This window comes from Podarcis bocagei, assembly GCF_964188305.1.
Source record: "Podarcis bocagei genome assembly, chromosome: 1".
Lineage (NCBI taxonomy): Eukaryota > Metazoa > Chordata > Lepidosauria > Squamata > Lacertidae > Podarcis > Podarcis bocagei.
Window position 1 is genome coordinate 90,943,764 of NC_138125.1, and position 13,175 is coordinate 90,956,938.

Consider the following 13,175-nt stretch of genomic DNA (forward strand, 5'->3'; position numbering starts at 1 on the left):
GGAGGACAGGGACGGGGGGAGATGAAACTGCATACTATTTTAGCTACCTTTGTCTATTTTGCAGCATTAATGGTGTCTAAATATCATTATTGCCACTGGCATATGGCAGTTAAGATAATTTCTTCTTAGTATTGCTTCCTGAAAGAGCCAAATCACAACCTATAGTCTTTTTCTCAATACATTAACAGGGCAATCCTAACCATATCTGCTCAGAAGTAAGCCCCGCTGGGTTCAATGGGCCTCATTTCCAGGCACAGGCACATAAAGGAAGTTCCCAATTAGCAGTTGCTTGCTTGCATGCAGCCATACAATATGGGTATTCCTGCACAGAAGCAGAAAAAAGGCTCCGAAATATAGCAATGGATGAGTAGAATTAAGGGCTGTGAGAATTCCAGCTATTCTCCAGGGGTCTAGAACTGCTGAACCACAGGCAAGATCCAGCCTGTAAAAGCTTCTGAAACGGTCTGCCAGCCACAATGGCATAAGCAACACCACAAGAAAACTCAGGTGGCACAATGGGGTCAGTGCATCTGGCTGTTAACCAGAAGGTTGGTGATTCAAGCCCACCCAGGGACAGCTGCAGGCAGGATTCCTGCATTTTAGAGGGTTGGACTAGATGACCCTTGCAGTTCCTTCCAACTTTATGATTCCATGATTCAAAGAAAAGCTGTCACCAGTCATTTTATACAAGCGCTGGCCTGGGGGAAGATTTAAATGTCCTGACTCAGCCCGATGATGCGATGGGGATGAAATCCCCATGGCCCACCTTGCTCTTCAGAATGAAGAGTTCTGCCTAGTCGAGAGCAATTGTGGGAATGAAAATTACCTTTCCCACCACTCCTCAGCTGATGTGCATGCATCAGCTAAGGAGCAGTGAGTATGTGCACCTATGATTGTGGACCTTGGCATACCTGGGGGGGTCTCACTCCACCCACTCTGGGGTCTGGTTCTGCCCACTCTTGAGCTGAGGCCCCCCAACAGTTGACATCTATCAGAAGGAATGTATACAACCCAGAGCTTTTGTGCTATTTGCAGAATAAGATATCCCAAATAAGGGCAAAATATGCAAATATGCTTTATTTGCATAATTTATGCAGCTTGCAGAATTTAACTATTCTGGATGCAGACTTGTTAAGTTTTTTGTTTGAACGCACAGCCCTACTTATACAAATTTTTAGTGCCTTTTTGAGAAGGCACTAAAACATTAGAGGCTAGAGTTAGAGAAATGACATTCCCTCTCTCAGAACAGGACAGAGTTGAAATAATATTTCATAGTTCTCTCCTCACTCACAAAAACTGAAGCGAAATACCAGTATTCTTCATGTTAGCAATGATAACATCCAGTTGATCCTCACTGAAGGGACTACTGAGGTCTGTAAAAACTTCAATGTGTAGTTTGTCATATTTTTTCCCACTAAAAGAGAAGGCAAAAATAAAAGTTTCAAAAGCACAGGTATTTTGACAGCTGCAATATTTTGACTGCTTCTTTACAAAGAGCAATTTATACTTCTAGTAAGGCCACATATGATTAATATGAATCCACAGAATGTCATGTATTTGCTGTGTTTGGCCATCACAATATACCATATTTTAGAGGGATGTGATTGGACCTAGGTAACGCCTAGGTAAGCTGACATGTTTAAACAAGCCATAATTAACCTTAACCAAAGTATAAGGTTCGAATGAAATGCTAAACTTTATTATTCTTGCTATCCACCTTGAACTGCCAGGAAAGGCAGGATATAAAATTGTTAGATCAATACAAATAAATAAATACCACTGCCATTTTAATTATTTTCCCCCTTTATTACGCATTGAGGGAAGCATCTCCTCTTATAATATACTGAGTAAAATTAACCAAGTGCTATATTCCATTTGGTATCAGTCATGGAAAGTACTTCAGTGTCAGGTGAGCTGATTTTCCAACACTTAAGTCAATGAAAACCTGCAATTTTTACATTAGCGTAGACCTGATTCTTAGCACTGTGCTGCAGAACAAGTGCCCAATTAACCTGAAAGCAAACTTCAAAAATGGGCTATGAAAGACTTAAGTGGCTAAAGTTCAGCAGTGAAAACAAATGAACAAACAGAGCAGAGCAGCAAGGGAAACCCAATACTTTTCATTTTCAGCTTGTTATATACCTCAAGAGTAAAGGTCATTTTGTTCTTCAAAGAACTTCCAGTTCTTTATCTCAGTGAGAATTTGGGTCCGCAAAAGCTGCTTGAGAGGTACTACCACTTCCTTTACAAAATTAAACTAAAAATGTCCTGAAGGCTATCCCAAAATAGCCCTATTTACTAAGCTGTCTAATAATACACACAGAAGATTTTGATCTCTCTTGTGGTAATCAGTCAGAATCCTTCAGTATTTATTATCTCAAAGACACTCCTTCCATAGTAAGATAATGTCCCAACACTAAAATGGAGTCCGATCCATTTTCAAAACTGAGTTTCAGAATCCTTAAGCGCAGTTGTGGGCCAATATACTTACATTGTTTCCTTTTGGAGCAAGTCCATGCAAACAACAAGAGCATCAAGAACTAAGCACATTAAGAAAAGACACTTTAATCTTTTAAAAAAAACCACCATTTGATACATGCTGGCCAGGATACAGTCATTACTGCGCAGCCCTAATCACAGTAATATTTCACATTTAACGCACCTGAAGTGTTCAAAGCATTTAACATATCTCAATAACAGCCCTGTAGAGCAGTGTTTCCCAACCTTATTCCAACTGTGACCCCCTTCTGACCTAGTTTCCTTTCTGTGGCACCCCCCATGGGCGTAGCCAGGGGGGCAGCTGCCATTCAATAAGTAAAAATAAATACAAATCAATACAAATCAGAGGTTCTGCCCCCCCCAACAAAAATCCTGGCTACGCCCATGCCCATGTTCTATGTAAACAGAACCCGTTTTATTTATAATTTTTATAATACAGTCCAAAAGGCGCACAGGGATATATATATGTATATATGGGAGAATTTTAAAAAGTGCAGCTTTCTTCTGAGTAGACACTTAGTTATTTACTAGATGCAAGGCAGCAACACCAGACGACCCCACTCAGCTAGGCGCTGGGATGGATTTCACCCAGACCTTGCCTTGCAGAGTCAGGACAACACTGCCAACAGGCCCTATGTCCCTTGGCACTTAAATCAGGGGTGGGAAACACAGCATTGGTCCTGCTTTGGCCTGTGAAGCCATTTCCCCCAACTCATGCCCCTCTGCCCCACACCTGAAGTCACATGTGAGGCAGGAAAAGACATGACTGGATTTGTTTCGCGAGTTTCCGCTGAGAATCTTGATCATGCCACCAATCCCTCCAGGCAGCAGGATCAAGTCACTGGCAGGATTAAAGTCACTGATGGGTCGTGAGTTTAACACTGCTGGGTGGGCTACACAACTGAGCACCCCTGTAGAAAAAAGCTTTGCCAATAATGAAGTTGGCGAAGCGCCATGCACCCCACACTCAGCGGGATGTCGGGTGCTTGGGAAGTGCCGTGCAAGAGACTTTGGCAGGTGGGAGGGATAAACCACCTATCAATCATCTGACATCATAATAATACCATGTCCTGCCCATCTGTCAATGGTGTTCTGTCAGGGTGAGACAAATAACAACCTGGCCCACCGAGCCAAATAGGTTTGTCTTAAATAATAAGGGCTCTAGGAGTTAAAGTGGCAATTCCAGACACAGTTAAAATATAAACTCCCAATCTTCTATGCAACTGTAATCTGGTGAAAAGATTTTCAACATTCATAAAGGATACTGTCCCCATGTTCAGAGCCAGGCTGAACCATATTTTGTATGTCTTCCAGCAAATCAAAATCCGGCATCATCAGGTGTCTGTGCACAGTGATATGCTGATATTGGTCCCCGCTGGCAAGGCTATTTGCAGTGTCCTCTGTGCCAAATAAAACCAAGGCGATTTCATCTTTACTCTCAGCAAACACCTGCAGATGGTAAAAGATGCCAGTGCAGATACAAAGTGATCAGTATAAACTTTGCTACTCAGCTTCAGATTACTATCGATTCATTTTACCCACCTTATCTGCATCATATATGAAACATATTTAAATGACATTTTAGGTTCTGTGGTCAGCTACCAAACTGTTATGGGAACTACAGTTCAATATCTGGAAAAAATTCCCGAGGCTAGAAAATACAGTTACAGAACTTTGCCTCCCCCCCCCCCCCACTGGAAGGGGCAGTTTTAACATAAGTTGAAAACTGAAGTAATGGTAGGAAAAATCAATGTGCCAAATAGATTGGTGGAACAGAACGCATTATCAAAGAAGTACAGAAGACATTCTATATTTCGGTTACACCTATGTAACTTCAAGGAAAGAAGTATGAAGCTGAGGGGAAACATGGTGTGCAACAAATTGTAAACCACAGGCAGGGGCAACAGCCTCAACGCCCCTGAAGCTGCCCCCGTCTTCTATCCCATTGGAGTTCTTTTTTTCCTATTCATTTCTGCCTTATTTCCCCTGGTTTATAAAGTTAACAAAACACTGCAGGCCTGTTTTAAGTTTTACTTCTTCCCTTTTACATGACGTGAAATTTAGCCCTGTTCTGATGTCATCATGCTGTGAGTTTTCTGAGGCAGCTTCATCTTTATCATAACTTCTACTGTTCGTCCCACCCCTCTGAGCTCTTTTACCTGTCGCTGCACAAACATTGTCATCACTTTTTTGGCTTGTTCAAAAGGAGAGTCTTCTCCAGGACCAGAATTGCTCATGGAAAAGCCGACATCCATACACAGGACCACTGCTGCCTTCAGAAAGGAAAAGTACAAGCTGAACTAGAATATGGCTAGGCGAAATCATACAAGCACCTATTTCTTGAGCTGTAACATTCTACACCTACATGCTACTGCAAAGGAAGCTATGGAACCAATACAGCTTTCAGGCTACAATGCTATACCCAATGGGAGTATGCCCAGCTCGGTTTAATGGATTTTACTACTTTACTCAGAAGTAGGCATACACAGAATTGTTTTCAAAATTTCTACCTGTCTTGTCAAAAACACTGTAGAAAAAAACCCCACAATACACACTCCTAGCAGGATTGGGGGGAAAGTCCCATTAGCTTTGTAAAATTGCTTTTACAATAGAAATAATGTTTAATGCAGTAAGGGTAAATATGGAGGGCTTATATAGAAAAAAAACCCATATTTTTTTCTTTATTCGGTTTATTCAATCTATACATTTTGGGTCGGAGGGCTCTCCTGAGCAGAAAATGCTTGCTCTGCCTGTACCACTGAAGCTTTACAATCACTCAGCTGGGCAATACTGCTGGATCCAACCCAATATTTACAACCCACCTTTACTCAAACTATAGGAATCCATTTTTAAAAAAATCAGGTTCCCCCATGTCCTAAACTTCTCAAATATATTTGTTCATGTCTTGGATGCTGGAGTCACAGAACTGGAAGAACTGTTTGTTTTTCTAATTTAATAGTTTAGTTTTTTTAAACTGCATGTTTACTGTTTTTATATTGTATTTATACAAGCTTTGCTACATAGAAAGCTGCTTTATGGTGGGCTTTCCCCTCGAAAAGTGGGATATTAGTATCTAAATACCTACATAACAATGTTATTATAGAATTAAGAGGTTGCGTCCAACTAACATGTACGAATAGTTCAAGGACTTTTGCCTGTGCAATAAGACTTTCCATCCCCACACAACCCCTTTTATCTGCTCTGAAGAATTGGGGGAGTGAGTGGGCATTGCGCACTACTTTACTGCTTGATCCCAACAGGTAAGTTTCTGATATGTGAACAAGGTCTGTGTGTGTGTAAGTACCACTGTGTGTATAATCACTCCCTTGATTAATCTGGAATACAAGGCATCACTTGGTTCTAAATGCAAGTGTAGATTAGGTTGCAATCCTACATACACTTACATGCGAGTAAATCCCATTGAACTCAATGGGTCTTATTTCTGATAAGCTATGCACAGAATTGTACTGTAATAAATAAATAAATAAGTAACATTGTGTCGCGATCCGCTTTGTGCAGACTTATCTGCCCCTGAAAAGCAGGATGCAATTCTGATTCTATATATGTAGCATTTCGGAGTGGGGGGGTCGCCCCGGGATAATCTAATCATAGGTTAAACACCCCCCCCCAAAAAAAACCCACACCCTTCACTAAGGACTATAAGCCCCACTTTCACCTACAATAATAATAACGATACATTCTTAAGCGAGGGAGGGAGCGAGGGAGGGAGGGGAAGAGACTCGCTAAGCATCTTGAACGGAAGTCCAATGCTAGGGGATGAGCCCGTGTGAAGCAGCCGAGAGAGGCGGGAAAAGTTCCCCTCAGGCCCTGAAGCCTCCCATTAGCCCTGTCAGGGCGACGCGCGTCTCTGCCTGAGGGAAAGAGCCTGCAGGGGACCAGCATAGCCGGCGAGGTCCGTCTCTCACGCCCCACCACCTGCGGGTTACCTTCGCCCCCCGCGACATCGTGCCAGAAGAGGCTCCAACTCCGTCTTCCGCGCCTCCGCCGCCTCTTCCTTCCGGAGTCTCTCGCCTAATATCCGGCCAAGTGGGTCTGGGCGCGGCCGTGGGAACGAGCCCCACAGCGGCGCCTCGTGGTCGCAGCCGAGATGGAGGAGGAAGGATGGAGGGCCGGAGGAATTGCGGTTACAAGGAGGAGAGGGTTGTGTTGGCACAAAAGAGGATGCTCAGGCTGCAGTTCTAATGCACGCTTCCTGCAATGATTTAACAGCGCCGGATTTACGTATAAGCTAAACAAGCTATAGCTTAGGGCCCCACTCTCTTGGGGGCCCCAAAAAAATTTAAGGGGGGGAACTGGATGTACATTTCCAAAATATAAGATAAAAAACAAATAAAATACAACCTGCATACAGCAACAGTGTTTTGTGTTGTGTAGGCTCCTATGATGTAAGTAATGGGCCCCGCCTGCTAGCCTGCTCCCTAAAATATCACTGGTTTGCTCATTTCTGTATATAGGGTGCCTACATTCTGCTATTTATAATTATTAGTAGTTTGCATCATATATTTGCACCTATTATTATTTCATGTTATAGCAAGTTTCTAGAGACTAGATTATGAGTCTTTGTAAATTGTGTTTCTAATGGAACTTTTCTTATTGCCAAATGCCAATGTGTTTGCATTATTAAGTTTGTTATGAATAAAAAATCATTTGAAGTTAGAGCTTAATAATTATTTTACTATTAATATACTTAATTGTATTTCACTTCAACAATTACTTTGATAAAATACATATTTTGTTATGTGCAAATAGCTTTTGATACCTATTAGGTCCTTAAATTACTATACAGTGGTGCCTCGCAAGACGAAATTAATTCGTTCCGTGAGTTTTTTCATCTAGCGAATTTTTCGTCTTGCGAAGCACGGTGTCGGGAAAGTTTTGGAAAAGCTTCAAAAATCACCAAAGTCTTCAAAAACCTCAAAAAAGGCTACCACACCGCGTTCTATGAGTTGCTCCTCGAAGTCAAGTCGCAACTGTATTAACGGTGTTAAGAAAAAGGAAACAAACTTGCAAGACGTTTTCGTCTTGCGAAGCAAGCCCATAGGGAAATTCGTCTTGCGAAGCAGCTCAAAAAAATGCAAAACCCTTTCGTCTTGCGAGGCATTCGTCTTTCGGGGCACCACTGTATAGCATATATTCAACACAAAAAACAGCTGCAATTTGTTGTTGACAAAGGACAGCTGGACATATAAAGGGCCCCATTACCTTCAGTAGCTTAGGGCCTCGTCAAACCTAAATCCAGCCCTGATTCTTCAACATCAGCTTCATTGGACTTGTCGTGTTGTGCGGATGCCTGATTAGTGTCTCCCAAAGCGACTACTCTATTCCCAACTTATGACTAGAAAGCGTAATACTGCTGGTCAACAAAAGAGGTTTAAAGACTCTCTCAAGGCAAATCTTTTTTAAAATGTAGTATAAATATGGACAACTGGGAAACACTGGCCTGCGAGCTCTCCAGTTGGAGAACAGCCTTTACCAAAGGGGTTGTGGGTTTTGAAGACGCTCAAACTCAGGATGAAAGGGAGAAACGCACTAAGAGGAAGGCACGCTTGGCAAACCCTCACTATGATTAGCTCCCACCCGGAAACCTATGTACTCAATGGGGAAGAACATGTGACTCCAGAATTGGCCTCCACAGTCACCTGGAAGCCAACGGCTCTCTCTTCAGAGCAGACGCGTATAGGGTTGCACTGTTCATATCATAAGCCTAAAAGAGGGCAATGAAGATTGAGTGTGTGTAACGAAATGCCACCTTTTAAAAAGGAGAATCTTTTCACCCCACTGCACAGCAGTAAGTTCAAGCTTCCCACCACGTCGATCCTTAAGAATGCAGTCTTGTATTCCCACTTACCTGAGGGCGAGGCGAGGCTCCGTGAGGCTTCTGAGTAGACATCTGTAGGAGTACAATAACCAATCTCAAAGCGCATGGGAGAATGGGATGCTGAGAAGAGTGCAGAGAGAAGAAACATTGTCATGCATCTGCAGCAGGACAACTGGATGCCTTCACCTGCCCCAGCTGCAATAAAACATGTCTCTCCTGTATCGGTCTCTGCAGCTGTTACTCAACAATTTGACTTCACCCCCAAAGGCACACTCCTCCATCAGCTCCTGAGATGGATAAGTGCCAACCATTTGTTTTAAAACTACTGGTTTTACTTAGATTTTATGTCCATTTGTTTTTAAAGATTTTATCAGTATCTTTTATGAATATTTTATATTGCTTTTATGTAAGCCACTTAGAGGTTTGGGTTGATTAAGTGGAATGTAACTTTTGTTAAAATATGGGAGCTCATTTGGAAACACTGAGGTATTGTTCACCGACTTTTTAAAAAAACTAAATGTCTGTGTATAGTATCTGCTAGATTAAATTGCAGTTTCCTTTTGCAGAGTATGGCATCCTGTCAAATATATGCAATTTTAAAGGAGGGAGGAAATCTGATAACCCAAGAGGGAATCTTATTCATTTCCCATCATTCCTTAAAGAAGATGCCCTTGGTATCCTAAACGAAGTTGAACAAGTTGCACCCTGGGCTGAAGCAGTGATTCAGGCAAAACTGCCCAAGGCTAAACTTAATTTGCCCACTTTACAAGAGAAGGAAAAGAATAGGCCTCCAGTTGCATCCGAAGAAAGGGAACATTATCTCAAACAGCCGCAGCTGTAATGCTGCAGGAAACTGTGGTCCAGATCAGTGTGAATGGATTCTGTGTACAGTTAAATAGACCACTTTCCATTTTCTCCATGATGGGATCCTTGTGTAGGCTGTCTGAAGTTCAAATGGAAAATACACAAAGCAGCAGGTGATGTGAACAATTTTGGACAAGTCCCTCACCATTTGCTATGTTTTTGGAACAACCAGACTCTTAAGGAATAGGAGTGGGCGGTGGGTGGGGGAAAGCTTCAATCATTCTGCAAGAAATTGGCAGGTGGTCTATACAGAGGTTTCCAAAACACCTGGGGTTTTGAAAAAGTATCTGTTGAAATATGGTTTTTTTAAGGTCTTACACCCCAGCATGAGATAGATTTTCTGGCTACAGAATTGCCTTATCTGTAGCAGCTTTCCTTAAACACTTATTATGCACTGTACTCTACGCTACCACCTGCAGCTCGCCATGACTGTCTAGCAGTTATTGATGATTCCCTGCAGAGGTGCATGTAAGTGAACAGTTTACTTCCTCTATTTGAGCACACATACCTGGAGAAGAATCCCCTGCCTACCCATTTCATGAATGTGTATAAATAAACCATGTGCCCATGGTCTGAAATTGAAACAGAACTTCTATGCAGGTGGTTAATGTTTCCGTTCACCCTGTGGAATAAACTGCATGTTTAGTTCTGCATCAGTATGGTTTTCAAAATAGTAGCTGGGGAAGTTTTCATATTACCAGAGTTTAGGCAACCCTTTGCCTTATGCACACTACAAAATGCTAATGCATGTCTACAACCTTCTTGTTAAACTATTTAAAAATCCACCCACAACATTTTGTTTAACCAGCCTGCCCGTTTGCACGAATCCGGGTGCCACAAGGCAATTTGCCTCCAAATAATTCTTGCTTACCTTAGGCCATTATCTAACTGCGTATCTGCACGCATTTCAGAAAATCCATCACCAGCTAATTAAACTTTAGAACACAATAACTGATTCAAATATTTTAATCGGATTAAAACTTACTAAAAATGAAGCAGGCAAACTCTCAGGAATAACTGCTTCTGTTTGCAAAAGACTGAGATCCGTCTGGCGTGTTACAATTTGGATTGTTGCTGCAGTGCAACAGACACCTAGAATACAGCAGATACCAAATAAAGAGTAATACCACAAACATTTACTCATTGTGCTACCATTACCACAATGTGCTGTGTGGTAAACTGGCCATCTGTTTTGTCATGTTTTGAGGCGAGGATATATAATTTACTTATTAAACCTATATGCCACCCTTCATCAGAGGGTCACAGGGCAGTTTATAAAGACAGAAACGCAAACAATTCATGGGAAACACTTCCCCATGGTAAGAAATGTTTTGACAGTGAAGCAGACTCATGGGTGGTGAGTTTGGGACATGGGCATCTACAGGAATCTTTTGGAAAGGGGAGACAAAGCAAAATACTGGAAGTGGGAAGCAGGCTAGTTTCCCACAAAGAAATGAAAGCAGTGCCCATGTGTTTTGCCACATTATCTCAGGTTCTACAAATGCTAGAAACATCGGGTGGTATTCAATTAACTCATAGGTAGGCAAACTAAGGCCCAATCGCCTTCTAAATCCGGCCCACAGACGGTCCGGGAATCAGCGTGTTTTTACATGAGTAGAATGTGTCCTTTTATTTACAATGCATCTCTGGGTTATTTGTGGGGCATAGGAATTCGTTCATTTCCCCCCCCCCTTCAAAATATAGTCCGGCCCCCCATAAGGTCTGAGGGACAGTGGACCGACCCCAGCTGAAAAAGTTTGCTGACCTCTGAACTGACTCCTCATGCATGTGAAATTATGTCTGTTTTGTAATGGGACTTCCCTCCACGCTCTCATGGAAGCAGATCTGCTCAAATGCGCCAGCCACACTGCACACCGCAGCTACATGGCACCCTCCCCCAAACAGCCGGTGTCAACATTAGTGTGGTATCGAGCAAACCTGAATTATGACTTAAGTTTACTGATTACAGAAGTGACTATGGATGCCACTAGATTCTCATTCACACACAGAAATTTGTACGTACCTGGCAGGCATCACCGACACATGCTGTATCTTCGGGTGGCTAATCTAACCTGTGGTCTTCCAGATGTTGTTGGACTCCAACTCCCATCAGCCCTAGTCAGCATTCCCAGTGGTGAGGGATGTTGAGAGTTGTAGTCAACCAACGCCTGGAGGTCCGTAGGTGCTTTTCCTTAATTGATATGATGGTCAGGCCATGAAGAACCAAGAAACTGCTTGGGGATGGAGCTATGCTTGAGCCTTGAGAGACAGAGAACATTTTATTTCCTGATTTACTGTAAGGCACCAGTACGCAAACTAGAAGGCTCCCAGGTCTCACTTAAATAATATGTGCAATTAAGAATGAGGGAGGGGGAGAGGTCACAAGGGCAGATATTTGCTTAGCATTTTCCTAACTTTTTTTTTGGGGGGGGGGGAATCCCATGGTTTAACAAAGGCTTTTTATCACAAACTTTGAAAGAGCTTTTTATTTTAATCTTATGAAAGACAAATTTGTCTTCCTTATACAAATTGGCTGAAACCCTGTTTAAATCATCTGATGAACTGTACTAGGACAGTAACAATGATAAATCTTCTGTGTCTGGTTTCTCGTATTTCCTGATGTTCCAAAACACATGTAAGAAATGCCACCAACCTCAGCAGAACATTAATCTGTAATAAAAATGGATTAGGTCTGAAAGAAAGGAGATCAAGAAGGTCTATGTCTCACTGCAGAACGGCTTACGGGAAGGTTGGCCAGAGGGGGAGTGAAAGCATCTCAAGAAAGAAGGTAGAAGAAAAAGGTAAAAAAGAAATGATAACTACAGCGTCAACATCCATAGCACTTTAATATAAGTCAAGGAAGGAAAGGGGAAAGGGTACACGTTTGAAGCCAAAGATCAAGGCGGGACAGAAATATATAAATAAATATTAGGGAAAAAGTATTTAAATCTCCCAATACAAACATGGGAGTAACTAGACACATTCAGCTAGGAAGCCTCTTTGGGGAAGTCCAGCAAGTTAACAGTGGGTGCCTACAGATTAAAGCAGGAGCCACCACAGAATTTACCCTGACTTCAGCCACACTTTAAATCAGAGGTGGGCAGCCTTCGACCTTGCATGATCTACTTTCGTTTTTACTAGAACCTCAAGATGCACCAACCAGAGCCAAAAGTGAGAGTGAACATGCAAGGAGAATTAAGTGTACTTCTCAGCACATACCCAATCAAGACATTGCGATTAACATAATAGAACTGAGCTCACAAGCCTTTCACACTAAAATCCAGTCCTGGTTTTCCAAAGGTTTCCCTTTCTGCAGCCTAATTTACCAGGGTGGGTGGTACAGGGAACTATTGCAACTTATCTAGAGCTCCACCAGTAGATCCTGAGATACATTCTGCCCACTTCTAATATAAAATGATGGATGCACATATCAATGACTAAAACACAGATTTAGTCATCAGTCTTGCACCTCCTCCTGCCATGTCTTGAGCAGGTTGTTGACCTGTTAAAGAATTATTTATTAAAACTTAATATACATTTGTGATTTTAAGTGTTCCTGGTCACCTTATTTTAAAAAAAGGTCTTTTTGAAGTTGCAAAACTGCTCTGGACAGGGGAGGAATGGATTGGTAATGTCAATGGTATCAGCCAGTCAGTGCACAGACACCTTATGATACAAAATTGCAGAATTGTCGCCCCTCCCCCCCCAGGTTGATCTGGAAAGAAAATAGGTTTGTTTGAACAGAATGTGACAAACATCCTTTCCAAAAGGCACCACTCCTCAAATAGTGTTATATCTGAACACACCCAATGGCACAGAATCAGCATACATTGTGAGTGGAGGAAGGAAATTACATTGTGCGTTTCAACTACAGCATGGCTTTTAATAAAGTTAGTAAGCTTTACAGACACTTTGCAGCATTAGGCGACTAAAGCTTGTGATAAGAGAAGAATCTACAGCTCAGAAAGGCGTA

The 13,175-nt window shown here is 42.1% G+C and overlaps 1 protein-coding gene across 2 annotated transcripts in view; it reads right to left on the minus strand.

Annotated features, from left to right (window-relative positions):
- XRCC5 (X-ray repair cross complementing 5) overlaps positions 1-6,642 on the minus strand; it is a 44,195-nt gene extending 37,553 nt beyond the window's left edge. Inside the window, exons 1-5 of one of the 2 annotated variants that reach the window (XM_081197009.1) lie at positions 6,447-6,642; positions 4,659-4,772; positions 3,765-3,948; positions 2,492-2,540; positions 1,292-1,414 (exon numbers count right to left, since the gene is read on the minus strand). In XM_081197009.1, the coding sequence (XP_081053135.1) occupies positions 1,292-1,414; positions 2,492-2,540; positions 3,765-3,948; positions 4,659-4,772; positions 6,447-6,464 (488 nt within the window). In that variant the 5' untranslated portion in view covers positions 6,465-6,642. The remainder of the gene's footprint in view (positions 1-1,291; positions 1,415-2,491; positions 2,541-3,764; positions 3,949-4,658; positions 4,773-6,446) is intronic. The other variant, XM_081197008.1, reaches the window with a different exon arrangement.
- Between the last annotated feature and the right edge of the window lie 6,533 nt (positions 6,643-13,175).